Below are 26,485 nucleotides of genomic sequence, written 5' to 3'. Positions count from 1 at the left end.
TCAATTATAAGTATCAGGAGACACAGCTCACGTATGTGATGACAGCAGGACGTAGTTTTGTCACGTATAGATCTTTAGTGCGCTTGCACAACTGTAGTGTGAAGCCAAAACTTACCGGATCAAATGTATTGTAATGTATGTATAAATGTACAACGTAACAAAAACATGAACCTTGATCCGGACCTTGGTTCAGACTTTCAGGTGTGAAAACGCCCTGAAACTAAACTGAAACTATATTGCCAGGTTAAAAAAATCTAATAAAAGTAAACAATGAATTTCCGTCAACTCTCGTGACTTTGAACTACGGAAATTGAACAGACTTGACATGAGATGGCACTGTGAGGTATTCTTTATATACAGTTTCATTGCTAAAGTAGACTAAAGTAGATTAAAAATTGAACATCGTGTCTATTCTCCAACAATGTATTTTGAATGTTTATGTAGCTACATACTTCTGAGACGTTCTATCTGGCCTCAACAAAAAACCAAACTAAAACTAAATATATAAAAACTAAACCTTTCTGAAAAACTGAAACTAAACCTACACTAGCGTACACACTCTGAAAAATAACTAAAACTAAACTAAAATGGAATCAAAAAGTCAAAACTGAAATGAAATGAAAACTAATTGAACATTCAAAACTATTAAACCTTGCTATCAGGATCGTATGTTGTATAGGTGTAAAGCCCTATGAAACAATTTGGTCATTTGTGATTGGGCAATATAAATAAAATGTCCATGACTTGACATCAGTCTGTTGAATGATTGTGTCCCTAGATGAGAGCCCACCTGGTCGTTGAGGAGGAATGCGGCTGAGTAGGGTGTCAGGATGGCGGTGTAGATGACCAGCAGCAGGATGAGCCAGTCCCACACCGCCTTGAACGGGCTGTAGTGTAACACCGTCCACTTGTGGATGCGGGGAGCCTGGAGCTTGTACTCTGGCAACACATCGGCACCCAGAGACAGCACCTGAGTAAGATAAGATAAGAAAAGATCAAACTTTATTGTCTGTTTCACACAGGAAACGGTATTACATCATCTGCTCCAACAATCAAAAGATACCACTTAAAGCTTTAAGTGGTACACGATTACTTTAGCGTGTAACTTTTTGATATTAATGTACGTCTGTTACATTCAAGCCATTGCCAAATGAGTTGCTACAAAGCTAATTAAGACTATCAGCTCCACACAACTCTCTCTGGATTTCTCAGTATGACTATGTTCAGAAGATTGTGGCGTCCGGCATCTTTCCCACGCAGAAACTCAAGTGAAGTTAATGACCTCTTCTGAAGAGCCTGTCATGTTTTTTTAATTCTGTGTGTTCTCCTTGGCTACTAGCAACTGCGTGGAGGAGGGGGGTGCGATCACACAAGGCTGTATCATGTGGACGCACCGACAGTTTTGTTGTCATTATTTAGAATTCCTCATGGGGAAGACGGAAATTACGCATTATAGCTTTCAGAAGTCAGAAATCATTGATGAAAATGCCTATTCACATTTCCATTTCCATTGTCCATTTCTAAAAGATGTCAATGTTTTTTTCAAAATGATCCACTCTGCATCTATGCTGTGTGACCATGTAGGTTTATTCCAAATAATTGCTGTAAACTTGAAGCAAAAATTCAGCACCAGAGCATCAGACCAATGGACACATTGGTATGTGGGTTGCAGTTGACCTACAGTAAGTTTGGCCTGGGAGGCAGTGACAAGTACAGCAGACTGACAGAGTCCAGACCCAATCTCCAGAGAAGGGATGGAGTGTGAGCAGTTTGTAACAATCAAGTTCAAACAAGAATCATACTGATAATAAAATGAAAAAACACACCAGAATCGATAAAGGACAAGGTAAAGTCTTTTTTTGAAATTCCGATATTATACTGAATCCTGTATTCCCAGGTTGGCACAGAGGCTCATGATTCTTCCTTTCCCTCCTCTCACCTCTGTCTTTTTTCTCAATTCACTCCATTTCGCTTTCATTACTCTTTACTCCATTTCCTGTTGTTCCTTTTTGTTCCTGCGCTCCCTTTGACCTGCTAAATCTTTCTTTTCTTCTTTCTAGTTTTCTTCCCTGCACGGCTCATGTCCTCCATCCAGTTATCCTCACTCCATCTTTCCACCTCTGTGTGTGATCGAGGAAGAGATGGAGTGACCCTGCCCGGAGGAAGCCCGGGGCCCCCGTCTGGAGCCAGGCCCAGATAGAGGGCTCGTCAGTGAGCGTCTGGTGGCCGGGTTTGCCACAAAGCCCGGCCGGGCACAGCCCGAAAAAGCTACGTGGCGGACATCCCTCCATCCCATGGGCCAACCACCTGTGGGAGGAACCGCTGGGGTCGGGTGCGCTGCCACACGGATGGCAGTGAAGGTCAGGGGACTCACAAGCCCCCGGCTGAGCGCCGCTACGTTGGAGTTTAACCCGGTGGACGAGAGGGTCGCCTCCCTACGCCTGCAGGTTGTGGGGGGGAAAACTCTAACTGTTGTTTGTGCATATGCACCAAACAAGAGTTCGGAGTAATCTGCCTTCTTGGAGACCTTGAGTGGAGACCTGCATGGGGCTCCAGTGGGGGACTCTATAGTTCTGCTGGGGGACTTCAACGCGCATGTGGGCAATGATGGAGACACATGGAGAGGCGTGATTGGGAGGAACGGCTTCCCTGATCTAAACCAGAGTGGTTGTTTGTTGTTGGACTTCTGTGCTAGTCATGGATTGTCTATAACGAACACCATGTTCGAACATAGGGATGCTCATAAGTGTACTTGGTACCAGAGCACCCTAGGCCAAAGGTCAATGATCGATTTTATAATCGTCAGTTTCATCTGATCTGAGGCCGTATGTTTTGGACACTCGGGTGAAGAGAGGGGCAGAGCTGTCAACCGATCACCATCTGGTGGTGAGTTGGGTCAGGGGGTGGGGAAGACTCTGGACAGACCTGGTAAGCCCAAGCGGGTAGTGCGGGTAAATTGGGAACGTCTGGAGGAGGCCCCTGTCCGACAGACTTTCAACTCACACCTCCAGCGGAGCTTTTCGTGCATCCCTGTGAAGGCTGTGGGCATTGAACCCGAGTGGACAATGTTCAAAGTTTCCATTGCTGAAGCTGCGGCGAGGAGCTGTGGTCTTAGGGTCTTAGGTGCCTCAGGTCATGTGGACGCACCGACAGTTTTGTTGTCATTATTTAGAATTCCTCATGGGGAAGACGGAAATTACGCATTATAGCTTTCAGAAGTCAGAAATCATTGATGAAAATGCCTATTCACATTTCCATTTCCATTGTCCATTTCTAAAAGATGTCAATGTTTTTTTCAAAATGATAAACTCTGCATCTATGCTGTGTGACCATGTAGGTTTATTCCAAATAATTGCTGTAAACTTGAAGCAAAAATTCAGCGCATCAGACCAATGGACACATTGGTATGTGGGTTGCAGTTGACCTACAGTAAGTTTGGCCTGGGAGGCAGTGACAAGTACAGCAGACTGACAGAGTCCAGACCCAATCTCCAGAGAAGGGATGGAGTGTGAGCAGTTTGTAACAATCAAGTTCAAACAAGAATCATACTGATAATAAAATGAAAAAACACACCAGAATCGATAAAGGACAAGGTAAAGTCTTTTTTTGAAATTCCGATATTATACTGAATCCTGTATTCCCAGGTTGGCACAGAGGCTCATGATTCTTCCTTTCCCTCCTCCTCTCACCTCTTCTGTCTTTTTCTCTCAATTCACTCCATTTCGCTTTGCATTACTCTTTTAACCCGGTGGACGACAGGGTCGCCTCCCTACGCCTGCGGGTTGTGGGGGGGGGGAAAACTCTGACTGTTGTTTGTGCATATGCACCAAACAAGAGTTCGAGTATCGGCCTTCTTGGAGACCTTGAGTGGAGTCCTGCATGGGGCTCCAGTGGGGGACTCCATAGTTCTGCTGGGGGGACTTCAACGCGCATGTGGGCAATGATGGAGACACATGGAGAGGCGTGATTGGGAGGAACGGCTTCTCTGATCTAAACCAGAGTGGTTGTTTGTTGTTGGACTTCTGTGCTAGTCATGGATTGTCTATAACGAACACCATGTTCGAACATAGGGATGCTCATAAGTGTACTTGGTACCAGAGCACCCTAGGCCAAAGGTCAATGATCGATTTTATAATCGTCAGTTTCATCTGATCTGAGGCCGTATGTTTTGGACACTCGGGTGAAGAGAGGGGCGGAGCTGTCAACCGATCACCATCTGGTGGTGAGTTAGGTCAGGGGGTGGGGGAAGACTCTGGACAGACCTGGTAAGCCCAAACGGGTAGTGCGGGTAAATTGGGAACGTCTGGAGGAGGCCCCTGTCCGACAGACTTTCAACTCACACCTCCAGCGGAGCTTTTCGTGCATCCCTGTGGAGGCTGGGGGCATTGAACCCGAGTGGACAATGTTCAAAGTTTCCATTGCTGAAGCTGCGGCGAGGAGCTGTGGTCTTAGGGTCTTAGGTGCCTCAAGGGGGCGGTAACCCATGAACACCGTGGTGGACACCAGTGGTCAGGGAAGCCGTCCCAACTGAAGGAAGAGTCTTTCCGGGATATGTTATCCCAGAGGACTCGGAGGCAGTTGCAAGTACCGAAGGGCCCGAAGGGCTGCAGCCTCTGCCGTGAAAGAGGCAAAGCAGCGGGTGTGGGAGAAGTTCGGAGAAGACATGGAGAAGGACTTTCGGTCGGCACCAAGGTGCTTCTGGAAAACCGTTCGCCACCTCAGGAGGGGGAAGCGGGGAACCATCCAAGCTGTGTACAGTAAGGATGGGACGCTGTTGACCTCAACTGAGGAGGTAATAGGGCGGTGGAAGGAGCACTTTGAGGAACTCCTAAATCCGACTAATACGCCCTATATGGTAGAGGCAGAGCTGGAGGATGATGGGGGATTGTCGTCAATTTACCTGGTGGAGGTTGCTGAGGTAGTTACAACTCCACAGTGGCAAAGCCCCAGGGATTGATGAGATCCGTCCAGAAATGCTTAAAGCTCTGGGTGTGGAGGGGTTGTCTTGGTTGACACGCCTCTTCAACATTGCGTGGAAGTCTGGGACGGTGCCTAAAGAGTGGAAGATCGGGGTGGTGGTTCCCCTTTTTTAAAAAGGGGGACCAGAGGGTGTGTGCCTATTACAGGGGTATCACACTTCTCAGCCTCCCCGGTAAAGTCTACTCCAAGGTGCTGGAAAGGAGGGTTCGGTCGATAGTCGAACCTCAGGTTGAAGAGGAACAATGCAGATTCCGTCCTGGTCGTGGAACAATGGACCAGATCTTTCCTCTCGCAAGGATCCTGGAGGGAGCCTGGGAGTATGCCCAACCGGTCTACATGTGTTTTGTGGATCTGGAGAAGGCGTATGACCGGGTGCCCCAGGAGATACTGCGGGAGTATGGGGTGAGGGGGTCCCTTCTCAGGGCCATCCAATCTCTGTACGACCAAAGTGAGAGCTGTGTCCGGGTTCTCGGCAGTAAGTCGGACTCGTTTCAGGTGAGAGTTGGCCTCCGCCAGGGCTGCGCTTTGTCACCAATCCTGTTTGTAGTATTTATGGACAGGATATCGAGGCGTAGTCGGGGTGGAGAGGGGTTTCAGTTTGGTGGGCTGGGGATCTCATCGCTGCTTTTTGCAGATGATGTGGTCCTGATGGCATCATCGGCCTGTGACCTTCAGCACTCACTGGATCGGTTCGCAGCCGAGTGTGAAGCGGCTGGGATGAGGATCAGCACCTCTAAATCGGAGGCCATGGTTCTCAGCAGGAAACCGATGGAGTGCCTTCTCCAGGTAGGGAATGAGTCCTTACCCCCAAGTGAAGGAGTTCAAGTACCTTGGGGTCTTGAGTGAGGGGACAATGGAGCGGGAGATTGGTCGGAGAATCGGCGCAGCGGGTGCGGTATTACATTCAATTTATCGCACCGTTGTGACGAAAAGAGAGCTGAGCCAGAAGGCAAAGCTCTCAATCTACCGGTCAGTTTTTGTTCCTACCCTCACCTATGGTCATGAAGGCTGGGTCATGACCGAAAGAACAAGATCCAGGGTACAAGCGGCCGAAATGGGTTTCTTCAGGAGGGTGGCTGGCGTCTCACTTAGAGATAGGGTGAGAAGCTCAGTCATCCGTGAGGAGCTCAGAGTAGAGCCGCTGCTCCTTCGCGTCGAAAGGAGCTAGTTGAGGTGGTTCGGGCATCTGGTAAGGATGCCACCTGGGTGCCTCCCTCGGGAGGTGTTCCAGGCACGCCCAGCTGGGAGGAGGCCTCGGGGAAGACCCAGGATTAGGTGGAGGGTTAACACTTTATAATAACCATCATTAATAGATGGTAAATTGACAGTTAATTAATCTTTAGTTAATTGTCATTTAACTGTTAGCAAACAGTCATTTTACTGTTAACAAACAATTACATTATAATTAATAATGTTTACTAATTATTAGTAGTGCTGTAAATTAACAGTTTATTGTTACACACATTATATCCCTCATATACTATATTAGGTATCGGGTAATGATTAAAAAATGTTTGTTAACCTTTAAGAAACCATTTTTAAAATATCTATAAACATTACATTGATAGATGGACCAGATATTCCTAACACTTTGTTGAGGGTTACTAGTTGTAAACCGTCCGTGTCCGGATGGTTATTATAAAGTTGCAACATAAATATAAAAATAAATATATATATGTATATAAACTTAGCACAAAAGTAAGGATTGTTTGGTAGATTATTTGAACAATGCTTTTTGGCAATAAATCTTATACCTTACAAATGGGGCACCGTATGCATTTGTGGGATTAGCAGCAGAGTTGAGTATGTGGGTTGCGCCCATGAAAAATTTGCCAAACCGTCTCTGTCAATGCCAAACAGCTTTTCTTTGCTGTTGCTATTGACTCTTGTTTTGAGCTTCTGGTACCCCCAGGTGCTGACAATCAGGTGCGTGATTCTGCAACCAGTGGCTATACCATATCTCCACAGTCTGGGACCGAACTCTGTCCTCCAAGATGACAACGCTCGCCCCCACAGGGCGGGGTTTATCAGAGACTACCTCCAGAATGTGGGAGTGGAGAGGATGTAATGGCCTGCCAGCAGTCCTGATCTCAAACCCATTCAACACTTGTGGGATCAGCTTGGGCGTGCTGTTCGTGCCAGAGTGACCAACAAAACCACGTTGGCTGACTTGCGACAAATGCTGGTTGAAGAATGGGATGCCATCCCACAGCAGTGTGTGACCAGGCTGGTGACCAGCATGAGGAGGAGGTGCCAGGCTGTTGTGGCTGTGTATGTTTCTTCCACACGCTACTGAGGCTCCTGTTTGTGAAATGAATCAATTGCCAAAATGTCTTGTTTCTTCAAACTTCAATCATCCAATCCACCAAACACCAAACGAGTCAATGGCAGAATAAGCTGTTTAGCATTGACAGAGAAGTTTTTCATGGGCGCAACCCACATACTCAGCACTGCTGCTCATCCCACAAATGCATGTGGGGCACCATTTGTAAGGGAACTAAACAGGCTTTCCAACGGTATAAGATTCATTGCCAAAAAGCATTGTTACCACAGAGAAATAATCTACCAAACACAAATTTCCTTACTTTTTGTGCTAAGTATGTATGTATATATATATATGCTATATAATTATTTTATATGTTGCAACTTTATAATAACCATCCAGCCACTGTTTACAGACAGTTTTCAAACCAACTAGTAACCACTGACAAAGTATTAACTATCTATCTAAATAATGTTTATAGATGGTTTACAAAGTATTTATTAACTATTTAACAAGGTATTATAGTCATCTGTTGCAACTTTATAATAACCATCCAGAAACTATTTATAGACGGTTTACAAACCAACTAGTAACCCTCAACAAATTCTTGGTCCAAAATTGGTCCATCTATCGATGTAATGTTTATAGATGATTTAAAAATGGTTTCTTAAAGGTTTACAAACATTTTTTAATCATTAACCGATACCTAATATAGTATATGAGGGATATAATGTGTGTTACAATAAACTGTTAATTTACAGCACTACTAATAATTAGTAAACATTATTAATTATAATTTGTTTAACAGTAAAATTACTGTTTGCTAACAGTTAAATGACAATTAACTAAAGATTAATTAACTATCAATTTACCATCTATTAATGATGGTTATTATAAAGTGTTACCAGTGGAGGGATTATATCTCCAACCTGGCCTGGGAACGCCTCGGGATCCCCCAGTCGGAGCTGGTTAATGTGGCTCGGGAAAGGAAGTTTGGGGTCCCCTGCTGGAGCTGCTACCCCCGCAACCCAATACCGGATAAGCGGACAAAGATGGATGGATGGATGGATCTTTCCACCTCCTTCTCTTCTTCCACGCAGAGTGCAGCCAAGTCACTTTTCACTCATGCTGTTGCCTATTACCATTCATCCTTCCTGTCTCATCTTCCTTTCTTCTCCTGCTGAGAATGACCTGTTTTTCATCCCACTCTCTCTCTCTCTCTTACACCTTTACTTTCTGACTATCAGTCGCCCTTCATCCTCGCTCCAACTTTAATTATCACTCTCTATTCCACTGTCCATCTGCGTTCTCACTTTACCATTTTTCTTATAGATACCAACATTTGGCACAATATCATTTGCTTTATTTATTAAAGATAAGCATGAATATTTTCAGCGTATATCCTCTCTGTAACTGAGCCAACTTTTTCATATCTAAGCCAGGCTTCTGGCTTCTTCAAAGACTTCATTTTCAAGTATTTATGAATTGGATGGATTTCATGCAAGTCCATGCTTGCATAAAATCCCACTTGCACTGGTATTTTGTTCATAGAGATACTGGAATACTTAAGCTTTTCTTGGCAACTGTATCGATTATAATAGATAAGAACCAAACTTTAATTATCAGTTGATGTGAGTGTAATCACTGTTCTCCTTCATCTCTTCTATGGGGAGTACAGCAATGCTAGCTTGCTTTATGTACACAACGAATGAGCCAGCAAAGCACATGACATACAGTACTTGTAAGAACTCTATACATACAGGACTGCTATATGTTGTTAAAGCAGTCAATGCAAACCTAGTCTATGTCAATGACGTTCCACTTCAGGGATTGCTCCTTTGCCACCGGATTTCACTCTTTTCGGCTGGATGTGCGTCCCCTTCCTCTGTCTCTGTGTTGGCGTTCTAACCTCCGGTGGATTTGTGAGGACTATGGTTAACTGCTCCTCAGATCTCTGCAGGGTAAATCCAGACAGCTAGCTAGACTATCTGTCCAAGTTTTCTGTTGCACGACTAAAACTACTTTTGATTGTGCACATGTTGCAGCAAAACAAGTTCTTTCCCAAGGCTATTTATCAGAGGCACCGTGGCGCCGCCTTGACGATTGTGATTGGTTTAAAGAAATACCAATAAACCAGAACACATTTTTCTCCTATCCCAGAATGCTTTGTGGACTAGGAAGGACTGGCAAAGCGAGACTATCCCTAACACGCACACATGCATGCTCGCACGCACACACACACACACACACACACACACACACACACACACCCCTGTGGTTCAGTTGATTGGCCCTCAGCTGTGCTTTCCCTCCTGGAGTATCTTGCGGGTTATTTTAAGACATCTGTGTGAAACTAAAAATCATTGCCATGAGGACTGTTGAAAGTGCAGATGTCAAGTCACATTTAAGTGCAGATAGGGCAGAGTTAGGACTGCACTGGAGGGTGAAGACTTGTGGGGAGGGCGGGGGGGGGGGTTTCCAGCAGACAGCAGTGTCATCAGCGAATTCTGCATCATTTTTGAGTTTGACATCCATCCCTAAAACTGATGGGGATTTGCCTGGACTGCAATCTGGTACGATGGGTTAAGGTCAGATTATGTGTGCTAAATGTTTTAGGGCTGCAACAACGAATCGATAAAATCGATAAAATTTGATTATTAAAAAAGTTGGCAACGAATTTCATTATCGATTCGTTGTATCAATATGCCACTCAGTCTCGGAGATAAAAAAATAAATGAGTTGAGCGCAGAGCGGAGCAGCGCAGAGCGGAGCAGCGCAGAGCGGAGCAGCGCAGCGCAGAGCGGAGCAGCGAAAGAAAAGAAAAAAGAGCAGAGCGGGGGTAGAGGAAATATGCAGCCCAGCACCGTAGTCGCGTCCCCAGCGGCCGCCTCACGGCCGCCTCCCAGCATATGAGGCGTCCTTTTCGGCCGTCTCTCGGCGTGTGAGGCGTCCTTTCCCCGTAGGGTATTTCGTGCTGGCCACCACGAGAAAAATGTCCCCGTGAACACGTATCAATAGATTAAAAGTAACGTGACATTTACACAAACTGCCGTGAGACCGGGTTGAAATACGGAGAGAGACGGGAAAGACCCGTAACGCTGTTCTGAAACACACGGCGGAGGCAGAGAAATCAGTTCGACCTAAGTCATCCAAGGTGTGGGAGCATTTCACACTAAATAAATCAAAAACGTGTTAAGTGCAAGATAAGCACAAGCAACATGGCACGGCACGGGCGCACCACGGTGATGATTCAGCACCTAAAACGTAAACATGTTGGAGTCCTTGATGAGGAGGACGGGAGTTCACTTTGCACTTACTACAATGATGGTAATAATTTAATGAATAAGCTTCAAGTGAATGTGTGTGTGTGTGTGTGTGTGTGTGTGTGTGTGTGTTGTCTGTATCTGCTCTTTAGGGTTACTTACCTTTACACAACTATTAACTAAAACAAGTATGTATGTAAGTATGTATTGATTTGACGTAAATGAATGCTTTTTTGTTTTTTTTATCCGATTCGTCGATTAATCGAAAAAATAATCAACAGATTAATCGATTATTAAAATAATCGTTAGTTGCAGCCCTAAACTGTAACAATAATAACAATAACAATAACAATAAAATGTTATTGTTATTTTACTAAAAAATAGTAAAAAAAACAGAACTGTATTCTTTTTTCTTTATAGGACACTGTATGGTTTAGAGTGACAGGAAATTAAAAGAAACATGGAAAGATAAAATATATAGAGAGAGGAGAAAGGAAATGACAAAAAGATAGTTAAGTGTGCACCTAGTCTCGCATGTCCAGACCTTCCTCCACAGCGCTGCGAAAGAGGGTCTGGTGAGTCCACACAGCATTACAGGATGGGAGAAAAACATGCTGTGGTTTATTGGCATTTCTTTAAACCAATCACAATCGTCTTGGGCGGGGCTAAGCGCGGTACGAAGCCACGGTGCCTCTGCTAAATATCCTCGGGTAGCTTAGCTAGCTGTCTGGATTGACCCTGCAGAGACATGAGGAGCAGTTAACCATAGTCCTCACAAATCCACCGGAGGTTAGAACGCCAACACAAAGAAAGAGGAAGCGGACGGACATCCGATCGAAAAGAAGGACATCCAGTGGAATTTCCGGCAGCTACGGGGCAATCCCGGAAGTGGAAGGTCGTATATATGGACTAACATGCACCGTACACATCATCTGAGGAGATTTGTTCTCATGAAAGCTTTCTTAGTAGAACTGATCAAAGATAAGGTAGAGAATTTGTTACGAAGCAGCACAAAGAAGGACAAGGTCACAGTATTGACCACACGCACAAACGCACGCACGCTGTTTATCTTTCGAGAGAATTTGCAACACAAGTAGAGGTGGTTCACTTTGTGAAATGTCCAAAAATGATATACTGTACATCACACACAGTTGACAGTTGACATCCGGAGCATTTTACCTGCAACTCGTAACTACAGTATAACACTACTTACTGGTGGAAGTTGCATCTAGCTTAGAAAATCTTTCTTTGGTTGTGTCTGATCAAAAACAAAGGCGACCTTTGACCTTAGACGACCCAACAGCACCTTTCAGTCCAGCTCTCTGTAGTCACACGCTGGCTGTTTTCAAACATGATAGCCTGCCTGTTGACACCTTTGTGCGGGTCTCAGAGGGGAGGGAACACATTTTTCGGTAGCTGAAGGTAGTCAGGCAGCACACACCATCCATCTGCTTGGGAGGGGTGCTGATGGTTTTGGGAGGCTTCCACTTCTCAAATTGTGTGAGATTAATTTGGCAGCGACGCTTGTGTGGATGCGTGTAAATAATTACAGTTCAAGCATGCAGACAAATGGATACAGAAAAAAATCCTCTGAGCTCAGTTATAGTGATATTTTTAGCCAGACATTAATTACCATCTTTTCAAATGGCTCTTTGTTCCAATTTAGAGTGAAGGAGTTGGACCGAGGACATTTTCAATCAACTGTATTTCATCAGCTCAAAGCATTATGGGAGTGTGTGTCATATGAATAGCCCTCTTCACTTCCTGTGGCGTTGTATCAGCCACATGAGAGTTGGTCTAGTTAAAAAATGTTAGATATTTTGAAATTTGAAGCCCAATGTCTATTTTTAATTTTTCAAGTCTAGAAAGTGAACCCACATCCCTAAACGTGTGAAACCTCATACACATACAGTATGTAGACACATGCTCACTGTTTCATAGACATGGACAGCAAGCAATGCTTAGACAAACGTTTTCGTCCTATCCTGCTTGGTAAACTGGATGCTGAACATTTTCAATAAGAGAGCAATGGTTACCAACTGTTGTTTCCTCCTCAAAACACACACTTGAGGCATCAATGGAGGAATCAAACTAACCTCCTATCACCCGCAATTTCCACCAACTGCGGAACGGCTGCGGACCGGCTCCACTGCGTGTCGGCTCCGTGCTCCGCTGTCCTTCAATACCCACCAGGTCCATATTTGTTGCGGAACGGCTGCGGCCATAACTGACAGCTGAAGTCACGAGGACCCACGAGATCTCCCAAATTCACATATGATCGCGCATTATGACGTTTTCAAGGTGTAGTGCAGGGAAATATGATCCGCCGTGAGCACGGTGTATTTTATTTTGAAAATTAACCAGATTTTTTATTTTGTTTCTGTGCTCGACTTCCTGTCCCACACTATCTGCCCTGTGCTGAATTGCTGCGGAGCTATCCAGCATCCGGCAAAAATAGAAGCTCTGCGTATGTGCTCCGGATCGCTGGAGCTGTACCGGAGTCGGAACGCAGCCGTTCCGCAGTCAGTGGAAATACACACATTGACTTTAATGGAAACCTAATGACACCGCTGCCGTTCCGCAGTTGGTGGAAATTGGGGGTCAGCCTTTCTGTTTGACTTCTCATTAGACAGACTCTTGAAATCATAGACAGTAAAATAAATGAACAATGTGACGCCGTAGATTTCCACGGAGACCAGTGAAGGACATTAGAAGCTCTTTCCCGGTGATGGCTGAGCGTTACTGAGCAGCCTCCAACTGAGCTTGAAGACGTAGATGTGACGTGAGCAACCTGTCTGAAAGTTGGAAGTCTTCTGGTAGCTGTGCCAAGAGAAATCTCAATCATTCCCAATCTAGCAGAGACGGAGAGCGTAGGTATATGTAAGGAGATAACATAGACACAGGCTCATTATTGATCACTAAAATGATAGTTAACATTAGTCATTACACTTAAACAGCTGATGGAAGTCCAAACTGCCTGAGAGCTTCTCCTGTACTATACGGTAACTCCTCTACTATGAGACAGTAAGTCTCATGGTTATGACACAATCGTTAGCCTATTTTTATAAAAACGTCTGCTACGGAGCCATAACGTGAGATACAAGGTAATGGAGCCTTTTATACATTGTCGTGTTTCTTTAGCAATAAACAACGGACAAATAGAGTCTTTAAACGCTTCAGATGTAAAGTTATTCTCTGTCAAAGTGACGTCAAAATGAATGGCAGTCAATGGAATGCTAATGGGAGGTGATGGCTTGTTAGCATCAAAATGGCTCCATAGGAGGTACGCTTTGTGGACGCTTGCTTACCCCCTTGGGGGAAATGTAGTCTACATCCACGACGTTCCACTTCTGGGATTGCTCCGGTGCCGCAGGAAGTTCCGCCGGATGCATGTCTTTTCCGTTTCCTTCTGCTTTCTTTGTGTTGGAATTTTAAATTTGCTGGATTTATGAGGACTATTGTTGACTGCTCCTCAGATGTCTGCGGGGTAACTCCAGACAGCTAGCTAGACTATCAGCTTCGCAGCGCGTGGATGGTCTGGCAAAGCGAGACTAGGGGAAATGCAACGCTACCAAGCCACGGCTGAGCGACGTGCGCCGCTGCGATGTGTAGTTACATTTTTCGAGAGGTGCACGTCAGGCTACGGCGTAGATTTTAAACAGAAGCATAAATCACGCTTAAGAACAGTATAGTAGAGGCTACATGCAGACAGAACTGTATTCTTTCAAACTAACCTCCTATCTGCCTCTCTGTTTGACTGCTCATTAGACAGACTGTTGGAGTGTGCCGTATGTGTATGTGGTACACACTTTGGCTCTGGGTGTCCACTTTTGTGTTTATGTAGTGGAGACAGGGAGCTGTTTGAAGTCTACAAGTTTGAAAATGAAAACGATCTGGGGGTGTGTGATCTTACCAGGCCCCTGCTGCCCCCTCCTCATCTATGCTGTATGCTAGAGGATCAAGGCTACATTGGTAGATACCAGCATATCAAATTTGAATCCCTGGCCAAACTGTTAGAGTTGCATTGTGGGAAATGTAGGTAGCAGGTTTTGACAAGGAAGAAGAAAGTGTGGAATAAAAACGGCAATGTATCTGGTTTTGCTGCATCAATTTTCATCCCTTTTTTAAAAGTCTGTCCATCCTGTGCCTGACAATATTATAGCGATGCAATGCTAAATCGGTGGCATACTCTTTTAAAAGGTTCAGATAGCAAATAGCTCAAACAACTTCGTTTTTTAACTCTTTGCTGTGATGTTTTCTCTTCATTCCCTTTTAGGTGATATATTTGTGATTTAAGCGAAAACTAAACGTCATTATTATGTGGATATGGGAGGTACAAATTATATTTATCTTGGACGATCATATTGAAAATCGATCTTAAAAGTTTAGACCTGAAATTCTCCAATTGTGACAATGTACAATAAGGTTGTGTTACTCAAAAGCTTTGGCATTAATGAGTGTTGGAATGTGTCTGATGTCTATGTGAGAGAAAGAGAAAAATGTGTGTATATACAGGTGAAGATATGTTAATAAAGTTATGAAACTATAAGAACTATTAGTATGTGCTTGTAGTGTACTTGTATACATTTATTTATGTGTATTTGAGCGTATATGTATAGTTATCAGGGCCAGTGATCCATGCACAACCTCACACACACTTCCTCTGTTGTGTGTGTGTGTGTGTGTGTGTGTGTGTGTGTGTGTGTGTGTGTGTGTGTGTGTGTGTGTGTGTGTGTGTGTGCGTGTGGTGCACTTCCTCAGGGCAAAGCGTGAAGTTACACAACCACTTTGACATAATATAGATTGGTTTTATAAAACAAGACAAAAGAGATGAAGGGAATGATGAAGAGAGGGAGAAAAAAGGTGAGAGCAAGAAGGAGAGAGGGAGTGTGTGAAGGAGAGAGCTATTGGGCGAGACAGAGAAGGATGGATAAACAGAGCCGAGGGGGTATACAGAAAGACAAAGAGCTAAAAAGTGAGAAAAATTCTTAAAAAATAAAGAACGTCTCTCTCTTTTCTCTCTCTCCCCCAATGAGTGGTTGAGTGTGTTTGGTTGTGTGTGTGTGTGTATATGAACTGACAGACGGGTGCCGAAATAAAAATAGCCCGCTTCACGGCGCTTTGCGCCTATTCGCGGCACTTCCGCATCCGGTGTGTTTTTGGCGTAAGAAATGTAAAAAGCATGTTCAGTAAAAACACCATAATACTCTGCTTTCCCAAGGGCATGGTTTTCTGACATTGCAGAAAGAATCCTGCATATCCTGGCAGCACATCCATACATGCTCCATCCTGCACATAGGGTCAAATGATGAACAGTCTGATCTGCTGAACACAGTCAGCTCTCTGAATGAGGTGTTTGTCCGTGGCCCTCTACCGCCAGTCAGAAGAATAGTTGAGAGATGGCTTATCAGTGCATTTTATTGACAATTTCAACTTTTTCCGGGACCGCAGACATCTTTTTAAGGCAGATGGACTTTTCCCCTAACAAGTCAGGAGTAAAGCTGTTCACCTTTAACCTACATTACTGGTTGGCTCCCCCATCTCTTCCCTCTGTCAAGGACACAAGACAAGGGGACTCTAAGCAAGAGGAAGACATAACACAGCGTGGCACAGATCCACTTCAGCCCCGGCCAAAGAAGAGATTTGACCATGGGCGACGTCAGAGCCGAGACAAGGACTCTCAACCCCCCCCCCCATCAACCCCCCTCACCAACACCAACGCAGTGTCACAGTTGTCTCCAGGTCCCCTTTCCCCCTTCCCTCTGTTGGAGTTCACTGACCAGTTGAAGTTACCGCTGGAACCAAAATTACCCCTCGCCCTACTCCCATTATTGCTCCCTGGCGTCCACCTGCCTTGACAGACTCACCAAAGGTAAAACGCCAGGAACCTCAGCCCCCTCCACAACGGTAACATTCTCTGTCTCCCCAGCCCGATAAGGTTGCTTGTATACAAAATGCAGCATGGGCTAATTGACATGGTCTTTTTGAACTAATTGACAATTTGCAGCTGTTCTTATCGAGTCAGCCCCTCCAACTTCAGGCTTATGAGTGAGATTAGACTAAATAAGAAAAGAGGTGGATTCGCCATTTTGTTTAATGACTCACTCCAATGCCAGCAAATATCTTTTTGGGGGTCATTTTAGGACATTTAACAGGACAGCTGAAGACAGGAAAGGGTAGGGGGGGGGGGGGCATGATATCTTCCGATTTCCAGCCGCAGCCTGTCACTCCCCCCTGTACTAACGTTACTCGGTATGTAACGTTAGCTCCATGGTGTTGTACTAACGTTACTCGGTACGTAATGTTAGCTTAGACCTCACAATGCCTTGTGTCACTCACTCCCAATCAGACGTGACATGAGTGACACATGCGGGTAGGCCAAGGTAGAGGGAGATTAGCTAACGTTAGCCAACATATTTATAAAAATAAGTCACATTCAAACAGTAATTTCAGCATTCGAATAGTATTGATTTTTTTACTATTTGAATTATATTCGACTTTCAGTATTTGTTCCAACAGCCCTACACAGCACTGAGACTGCTCTTAACTACTTACAGACAATGGCAATGGGAGACAGTGGCAAGTCTTAGTATTACTTGATCTCAGTGCTGCATTTGCCACGGTCTAACGCTTTACTAGAACGATTGGAAAACTGGGTTGGACTTTCTGGCACAGTACTAAACTGGTTTGAATCCAGAACAGGGACTACTTTGTGTCTATAGGTAATTACACACCTGAACGGACAAATATGACATGCAGAGTTCCCCAAGGTTCCATTCTGGGGCCACTTCTGTTTAACATCTACATGCTTCCACTGGCTCAGATTATGGAACACAACTAAATAAGTTACCATAATTATGTGGAAGACACACAAACTTACATAGCCAAATCACCAGGGGACTATGATCCAATACAAACACTGAGTAAGTGCGTTGAACAGATCAACGATTTGATTGGATGTGGATGTTTGGATAAAACTTGTCCATGCTTTAATCTTCAGTACACTTGACTACTGTAACGATGTCTTTACAGGTCTCCCTAAAAAATCACTCAGACAGCTGCAGCTGATTCAGAACGCTGCTGCTCCAGTCCTCACTAAGACCAAGAAGGTGGATCACATGACTCCAGTTCTGAAGTCTTTATACTAGCTTCCTGTCTCTCAAATAATTGATTTCAAAATACTTCTGTTGGTTTATAAAACACTGAATGGTTTAGGGCCAAAATACATTTCAGATTTTATTTTTTATTTATTCCATTTGAGCTTGTTTTTTATATTCTCCTAAATTAATATTTTAATGTTTAACAGTTCTGTTTTATGTAAAGCACTTTGAATTGCATCAATGTGCTACACACATAGTTGCCTTATCTTGCCTTACACAAAATACCTTTGGTCTAGAAAAGGTGAGATTTCCCTCAACACCTGCTGTCTTTGCAATACATGTCTTTGATTTTCCCCAGCTGTGATGCTAGAAAGCCTCAGCAAACGCAGTCGATATTTAACGATGAGCAACTGGTCAATATTTCATACATAGTCAAACAACACAGCTCCTATATGCCCATACTTAGTATTAGACCGGTCTGTCCTGGCAAGCACCATGTTCTAACAACAGTGAAAGCAGCACATAAAAATGTCAGAGACTTCAATTTCTTTTGTAAGACTCTTCAGTGCTGGTGCCTGTGAATCACCAGTACTGAAGAGCACACTGTTGTTATTTTGGGAGCAATAGCTCATTTGTTTGATAACCATTAAATAATGCAGCACCAAATCATGTCTCTATTGTAAAGGTGTAAATGTTCACGTAGCTCCTGACTCAATCTATTGAACAACTGCATACAAACATGACACACACTCCCCACCTTTCCACCAGAATATAGCTAAAAGTTTATTTGGATCACATTCAATTAACACATTATAAACCCTGTTTAAATGCAGCCTAGATGCACTTCAATGCCATAATTTGAACACACCTCTGGAGGAGATTAGAGACACATCTGGTGCAAATGCATCACCAGTGCATATGTAGGTCTGTCTCCGCTAATCAGTTGGACATAGCTCAGACATTCTGTCCCCCGAGAAGATAGCAAAATGCGCGCTAGCCACAGAATCACTCTTGTTCTCTCCTCCTCTCCTGGCCTAAAGATTGTCTGTTACTATAAGATATTTTATTAGGTGCATTCTGTTCCAAATGTTTATCAGGAGCACTTTGCTCCAGTAATTCTGCAAATGTCTTATCTTACACATGCCAGACAAGAGGAGAGAGCAAGGCCATCCCAGGCTACAAGACATTCTATTCTTACACAATATATTCTTCAACAATGTTTCAATCCTAAACATATTCTTCTAACATAACCTGTCACCCCACAAAATAATGTAGTTAGCTAATGATATGCCACGGCCTTTGGAAGTAATACTAAGCTAGGTTTCCAATGTGGGTACTGAGTTTGTTAGCCAAATATGATAACATTTGCAGCTTACTTCACAACCATTAAACACAGGGTTTATTCAATTCCTTACACTTTTGCAAACGTGCGTTTTGGTTTTGTAAAGGCTAAAAAGCTACACCACCATTCTTTTCAAAGGCTGATAAACCTGCCATGGCCACCTGGCAATGGTCAATTAGGTCCCTTTTCTTGGTATCCATGCTTATGATTATGCATATTGATGAGAATGTGTGTGTGTGTGTGTGTGTGTGTGTGTGTGTGTGTGTGTGTGTGTGTGTGTGTGTGTGTGTATCAGTTTGATACCTGCTTGCAGCCATGAGTGGCCTCCCGGCTGACCTTTTCTCTCCAGCTCTGACAGTTCCCATTAAGACATAACAGAGCAGCATATTTCCCCAGCTCCAATCTCTCTCTCCCCCTTCTCCTCATTTCTGCAGCCTTCTCCTCCAATATTCATCAGCACCCTCACACTCTGGATATCTTTTTTCTATCCATCTCTCTTTGTCTTTGTCCCCATATCTCTTCCATGCTCTCATCTAGATCCATCTCTATCTCTCTTTTTACCCTTCCCGAGTCTTCATCTTGATCCTTCTCTGCCCATCTCTCCCTCTCTCCAACACAGGGGGCTTGGAATATAAATGCAGCCATGAAACACTACACAAGCAACTGCTGCGGGGCTGCTGACATACGGTCGGCACACACACATGAATGCAAACGCATTTAAGGAATAAAGTATGGCACAAAGAGACTTCTGAGTCTTCAGTCTCAACTTCAGTTTTAAATATCTTCTCTTTCTGTCTGAGAGACTGCTTTCATCTCCTAGTATTCAAACCCGAGATATGGTGGCCTTAAGTCCAAAAACTGCAGTTCAATAAGAACTCAATAGGGGATTAAATCTGTGTTAAGCAAACATCCATGAGATGCCACTTTTTGGGAGACGTACACTATGTTTACATGCACATAATATTCCGTTTGTTGCACTTATTCCGGAAAAGACGATATTCCAACTGAGCTGTTTACATAGCTAATGAAAGTGAATATTCCACTAATATTCCCGTTTATATGTGGCCGTGCAAAATAAGATTCTTTTTTAACCAGTTGGACCGTGCGAACACTCCCTCTTTCATTCCTTCAACCAGCTTCTAGAAAAGGTCAACGTAGCGATGTGTGCTCATATCCCAAAAACCTGTTGATATCCAAGTCTTTGATGATGTTTAAAAGTAGCTGTGTTTCTCCTTCTTATCGGGTCAGCAGCCTGGCAAACTGTTGGCTGGTTGGTTTGTGTACAGAAACCATAGCAACGCACAGAGCTGACCACAAGCCTGCGGTGAAAACCCTGATTAAGACGCATATTCTGAATACTCTGTATACATGTCCAAAGAATGCCTCTAAAACCAGAATAATACCGGAATATCACTCATGTCTTATTCGGAAAAAGGCCTTATTCGGAATATGCTGTTTACATGACCTGTATCAAATTCAGAATATTGTCATATTCGGAATAATAGTGGAATATTGGTGTGCATGTAAACATACTGATCGTTGTATTATCCATGTTTGCAGAAGAAAAGAACACACGCATTGTTTGCACGCATTTTACTCTACACATTCTGTTGACATTACACTATCCTAAACTGATTGCAGGGCCCAATTGTGCGATATTGACGGGACTTAGAACAGAGCTATAGCTGCTGTTCATGTGCCTTTAAAGGGATCAGAGGATGCCATCATGCATTAGTTCAAATTATGGAATCAGGCCACTTGAATAAAAGATGCTTATGTGTGAAGCCACGGAGGGACATTTACATACTCGTGGTATGTTCTGTGTTTGTACGGTGAGCTTTGGAAATATTTAATGTATTTATTTTTCCACGCATACTACATTCTTGTTCTCTGTTCTGTCAGTGTTAACAGTTTTCAACTGCAAAATTCTTTTCCTGTGCATTAATTGCTCTTTTAACGCTAACAGGGACTGGTCGGCAGAAGATTTCACGATTATGTAATGTATTGGGCCTCTTACCTCTGCTCCAACCTGCGTAATATTTTTAGGCCTTTATTAGACAGGACAGTTAAAGACATGCAAGGGGAGAGAGAGGGGGAATGACATGCAGCAAAGGGCCGCAGGTCGGAAAAGAACCGGCGGACGTTGCGGCAAAGACTGAGCCTTTGTGCATGGGGCGCAAGCTCAACCTGGTGAGCTGCCCAGGCGCCCCTAGAGGAAATACTTGATCAATCTTTGTCGTTCGACACCCAAGAAGCTGACCAGATCTTTTTTCCACTTAAGAAATATTAGTATACTGATATCTGTAGTTTCAACTGCTGAACTCATCTCGCATTGACTACTGTAATGCACTTTTCACTCAGTATGTCTGCTCTTGATCATCTTTAGTGACAACTTTAGTGAAAACAAAACATGCAAGAATTAAATCCCCTTAATAATACCATGGATATAGTACCACTTAGCCAGCCATGCCAAAACACTTATTAATGCAACATTCACTGGAAAATAATCTCAACATGAAATAGCACAACGTGGTGTCAACATAAAACACAGCTCTTTAAGCCGTGGAGCGGAGTTGACATTGCGACGAAAACTAAATACTTTCACCCAGGAAACTCCTGGTTCCTCGGGAGTGTTTGAATCCAAACCACCATCTTTTTCGTCGTTTTGGTGCCCAAACTCAACTGTCATTGCCGCATGACGCTCACCTTTCTGTCTAAACTCCACTACCATGGCCCCTTGAATGACCGTCATCTGGCGGTGCCTGTAGCCGGCTCACAGTCACCTATTGGCGGCTAAATAATTGCCGCTGGTAGCCGGCGTCCCAGAGCTCTGTAGCAGCGAAATACAACCAGCAACTGCTGTTCAGATTTCATCGTTCTATCGCTAGCTCACGTTACAGCGCTTTACATAGTCTAAAATACTTCTATTTTAGGTAGGTAATATATGGTCTATTGGTGAGGTAGCATTGATCCCTTTGAAGGGGGGGGATACATTTTGTTTTGATAAAAAATGATTCAGCAGAGGCAGGGATATGTAGACCAGAAAGGGGGAAATCCCACGCATCCATTTTCACTGTCGACCTAAAGAGAGTGGAAATGGTGGAAGTGATGGATACAAAGATTCAGTCTAGTGCTTTCCATGCTTTCACAGTCTAAATAGGAGCTGTTTGACCTAGCAATCATCATGTACAATCCAGTGTGGGCTAACAACTGTTTTGCATTTGTGCAGCTGTCACATTGAATCACAGTGTGTGTGTACTGAATAAGCAAGAGTTCACAAGATCATCTGCGCATGTCAGTGAACAGTTGACAGTTGCACACGTGATGACACATGTAAATCAGTGCTTGAGATTGTTTGTAGACATTGTTATGTTATGAGTGTGTACTGTATGTGTGGGCGTGCAAACACAGCGGGCTGTTGTGGTCTCGAGAGAAGCTGAGAGAAGGGATCACTTTTGATATTGTTTGTAGCACAAACAATACAGAGGCATAAAGGCGCACGCAGAGGCATAAAGACCCACACACACACACACACACACACACACACACGTCCTGTGGTTCCTCTGGGTTGGTACATGAGTACAAAGCTTGTCTCTTTGTCTCACAGCCCACTGCTTCACTAAGCACCATTCTAATTCACAAATTATTATCCAAGTCACTGACATCCCAGAAACACTTGGCGTACATCCACACACAGACACTGATTCACACATTTTTCTAGCGTACAGTATAGTGGATGCATGAAAGTACACGGAGAGAGCAGTTTATCATATTTGTTAGTTAAAAAAAGGGTAGAAAACGAACCAATTGGTACTGAAAATGTTCTACCAATACCCAGCCATTTAAACTATTTTCAAGTCGCATCATTGACCCTTTGAAGCATTCTTAAAAAAAAGCTCAGTTACAAAGTTTATTAAAGCCAACCTCCTATGGTTCAGATATGAAAATGTTGAAACCTTCAGATCTTGTGTGACACAACTGAGTTTGACAAATACATGAGATCATATGGTGAGTTTAAATGTGGCAGAGGTTGACTGTGGTATGAGTCAATTTTCTTGTTGAGAAATTTACTGGACTGTTCACAATTTAGGTGCTACTAATGTTTGGCAGTGCAGAATGTTATGCTAGTTGTTACACGTGTGTCAACTTCTCTGTATCTGTAACTGTTTTATGTCAAATGGCATATGACACGAACACAGCCACAGTCAGACACTACTTTTCTGAATATTTTTATATATATATATATATATATATATATATATATATATATATATCTACAAGTGACACAAAAACATGAGGGATATACATCATACAACCTCATCTTACAACAATCACACAGGAAGTCAAACCCCTGTACATTTAAAGCCAACCCAAACAATCATTTTCACTGAAGTATAAAACGACACAGCAGAAATTCATGACACTAAAACCGATTTGGGAACTGTTTGGATGCAGGGATCAGCAGTGTGATGGCTCAGACAGCAAACTTGATCTATTCTCTTCTGTTTCTCACTTGTTACAAGTCTGCTAGTCTATATCCACGACGTTCCACTTCCAGGATTGCTCCGCTGCCGCCGGAAATTTCGCCATGTGTCCTTCTTTTCGGCCGAATGTCCGTTAACTTACGCTTTCTTTGTTTTGGAATTTTAAACTCTGGTGGATTTGTGAGGACTATGGTTAACTGCTCCTCAGATCTCTGCAGGGTAAATCCAGACAGCTAGCTAGACTATCTGTCCAATCTGGAGTTTTCTGTTGCACGACTAAAACAACTTTTGAACGTACACACGTTCCACCAAAACAAGTTCCTTCCTGAGGCTATTTTGCCGAGGCACCGGGGCTCCGTGCCCGAGACGATTGTGATTGGTTTTAAAGAAATGCCAATAAACCAGAGCACGTTCTTCTCCCATCCCGGAATGCTGTGTGGACTAGCCAGACCTTCCTTCACAGTGCCGTGAGGAAGGTCTGGTAATGCGAGACTACCTGTCTGCCACCCACCCACCCACTTGCACTTCCCCTTTCCCTCGCTTCCTTTTTGTTTTAGAAGAAGAAGAACAACAACTTTTATTTATCCCGCGAGGGGAAATTTACAATTTTCACTCTGTTAGTACAGTTGCACACATATTGAACACAGGCCTGAATTACAAACATGCTCAGGACCTATACATGCTAAACACACTAATGGAGAGATGTCAGAGGGAGGGGGCTGGTCCTTGGAGGAACGCCCCAAGCAGTTGGGGGTTAGGTGCCTTGCTCAAGAGCACCTTGGCAGTGCCCAGGAGGTGAACTGGCACCTCTCCAGCTACCAGTCCACACTCCGTACTACAGTTTCCCTCCGGTTCCTAACCCAACTCCTTACGGACTGAGCGACTGCCACCCCATAGTTTTATCACATAACAACAGTCAGCTGTTGTTATGTTTGCCATGCTGGCTAAGGCAGTGGCAGCCCAGCTAGGCCATTTAATTAACATGTTTACCATCACATTCCATGACTTCAGAGGTCAATTTTGGGTAACATTCAAGCACCGCTTGTGGGAAAATCCTACATTTGATTTTCCCAGCAGCATCCACAATCACCTTCACTCACTGCATCCCTTCTTCCCTCACATCCCCTGCTCTGCTCCCCAGCCATCCCCTTTCCGTCTCCTCTCACCAGAAAATACAGCTCTCTCACAGTTGGGTGACAGAGGCGGGGTGCATATTAAATCCTCTCAGAAGGTTTCCTTATCCCAGCCAAACCGAGCTGAGCCAGGAAAAACTGCAGAGGAGATATCAGTGTGACTTTTTTGTTTTCCTTATCAACACCTCCACTTTGGTGAGGGCTACCTAAGCTCCTTGTGAGGCGCATGCTCTGTCTCTCTATTTCTCACACACACACAGAGAGAGAGAGAGAGAGAGAGAGTACTAAAGAGTACATATCCACAGAGAAACTAAGACTTAGAAGAAAGCATCCAGATATGCACCCATCACACACCATATACAAATTATTAAAACATTACAACAGCTGCTCATCCAAACAGGGTACATCGGTAGTTGCATTAATCGTGCCATAGTCCTGCAACAACTTGAAGGGCACCACTTGATTCATCTTAATAATTCTACTTGGGGGGAGTGCAGCACTTGTTCAATTATGTAGAAAGAAGTGAGCGTCTACAAAGGCTACGGACTGTACACATTCATAGACACACATCTCAGGGCTGGCAGGGAGAATAGTATCTTTGCAAATCGCTTCAGGCGTGTTGTACAGTACAACACGTGTGGGAGTCCGGGAACACCACAGTTACACTCAATTACCTCAACCTCCCTCGATGACTAGCATCTTTTCCCTACATTAGGTACCAGGCTTTGTCTCATTGACCACGTTTACATGCACATAATATTCCGGTTTTTGCCCTTATTCCGAAAAAGACAATATTCCGACTAAGCTGTTTACATGGCTAATGAAAGTTAATATTCAACTAATATTCCCGTTTACATGTAGCCATGCAAAATAAGATTTTTTCAAAGTTTACTTTGCGTTTTACCAGTGGTGGAGGACTGGTTGGTTTGTGTACAGCAACCATAGCAACACACAGAGCTGACCATAAAGAGGCCATAAAATGCTGTAAAAACCCTGATTGAGACGCATATTCCAAATGCGCTGTATATATATATATATATATATATATATATACTGTATGTCCAAAGAATGCCTCTAAACTTGGAATAATACCGGAATATCCAACATGTCTTAATCGGAAAATGCTTTATTCGGAAAAAGGCCTTAGTCGGAATATCCTACCGGAATATGCTGTTGACCTGTATCAAATAAAAAAAAAAAAATAATAATAATGGAATATTGGTGTAAACGTGCTCACTGAGGTGTATGTGTATAAGGCCGAGACTGTAAAAGTAATGGGCAAAGCTTCCAGGCCTGAAAAGTGAAGCCACTGCGGTGCCTTATTATTGACAATAAAGCAGAGGATGCTTTAGGGCGTGGCTCTACGCCGAACTGTCAATCATGACAGCAGCTTAGCAATGCGTATCCATGGCACTGTTGCATTAAAATAGCCGTGAACTTGTTTTTGGGTGTTGTTCGTATTTTTGTCTTAAACTTTGACCTTCTTACAGTGTGTTTTGACTTCCTCAAAGTTAATTGAAACATTTTGGTCGCCTAGAAATGTCTTGTTCAGCATTCTGCCAAGCAAGCTAGCTAGATACCGCTAGCGTTAGCTGGCAACTTAAGGGAAAGTTTTGCCGGTTATCTGTTCTGCTGTACATGCAGATGAATAGCGCCAGTAATCGGAGGTCCGTGTTTACCTGACGGAAAAAATCTCCACTGAATGACTTGCTTCAGAAGTGTTGAAAATCGGTAACTTTCCCCCTTTAGCGTTTAGCTTAGCACAGCACCAGTGCAACCATAAACCACACTGGCTTGGCCACGTCATCCTCCCTAGCTCCATCCTCCCGTCAAAAATCGTCACATCTGGTTGCAAAAAACCAAGATGGCGATGCCCGTATAGCCAAACTCAGGCTTCAAAACATAAACCAATGGGTGACG

At 43.8% G+C, this 26,485-nt stretch overlaps 1 protein-coding gene across 1 annotated transcript in view; it reads right to left on the bottom strand.

The window, feature by feature from the left end:
• Nucleotides 1–26,485, bottom strand: part of kcnh2b (potassium voltage-gated channel, subfamily H (eag-related), member 2b) — a 323,192-nt gene that overhangs the window by 39,401 nt on the left and 257,306 nt on the right. Inside the window, exon 7 of the mRNA XM_078280719.1 lies at nucleotides 791–970. Coding sequence (XP_078136845.1) covers nucleotides 791–970 — 180 coding nt within the window. The remainder of the gene's footprint in view (nucleotides 1–790; nucleotides 971–26,485) is intronic.

The sequence above is a fragment of the Sander vitreus genome, chromosome 22 (assembly GCF_031162955.1).
Source record: "Sander vitreus isolate 19-12246 chromosome 22, sanVit1, whole genome shotgun sequence".
In the NCBI taxonomy this organism is placed as follows: Eukaryota; Metazoa; Chordata; class Actinopteri; order Perciformes; family Percidae; genus Sander; species Sander vitreus.
Note: the sequence above shows the minus strand (reverse complement) of the source record. Positions and strands in the feature narration are given on the sequence as shown.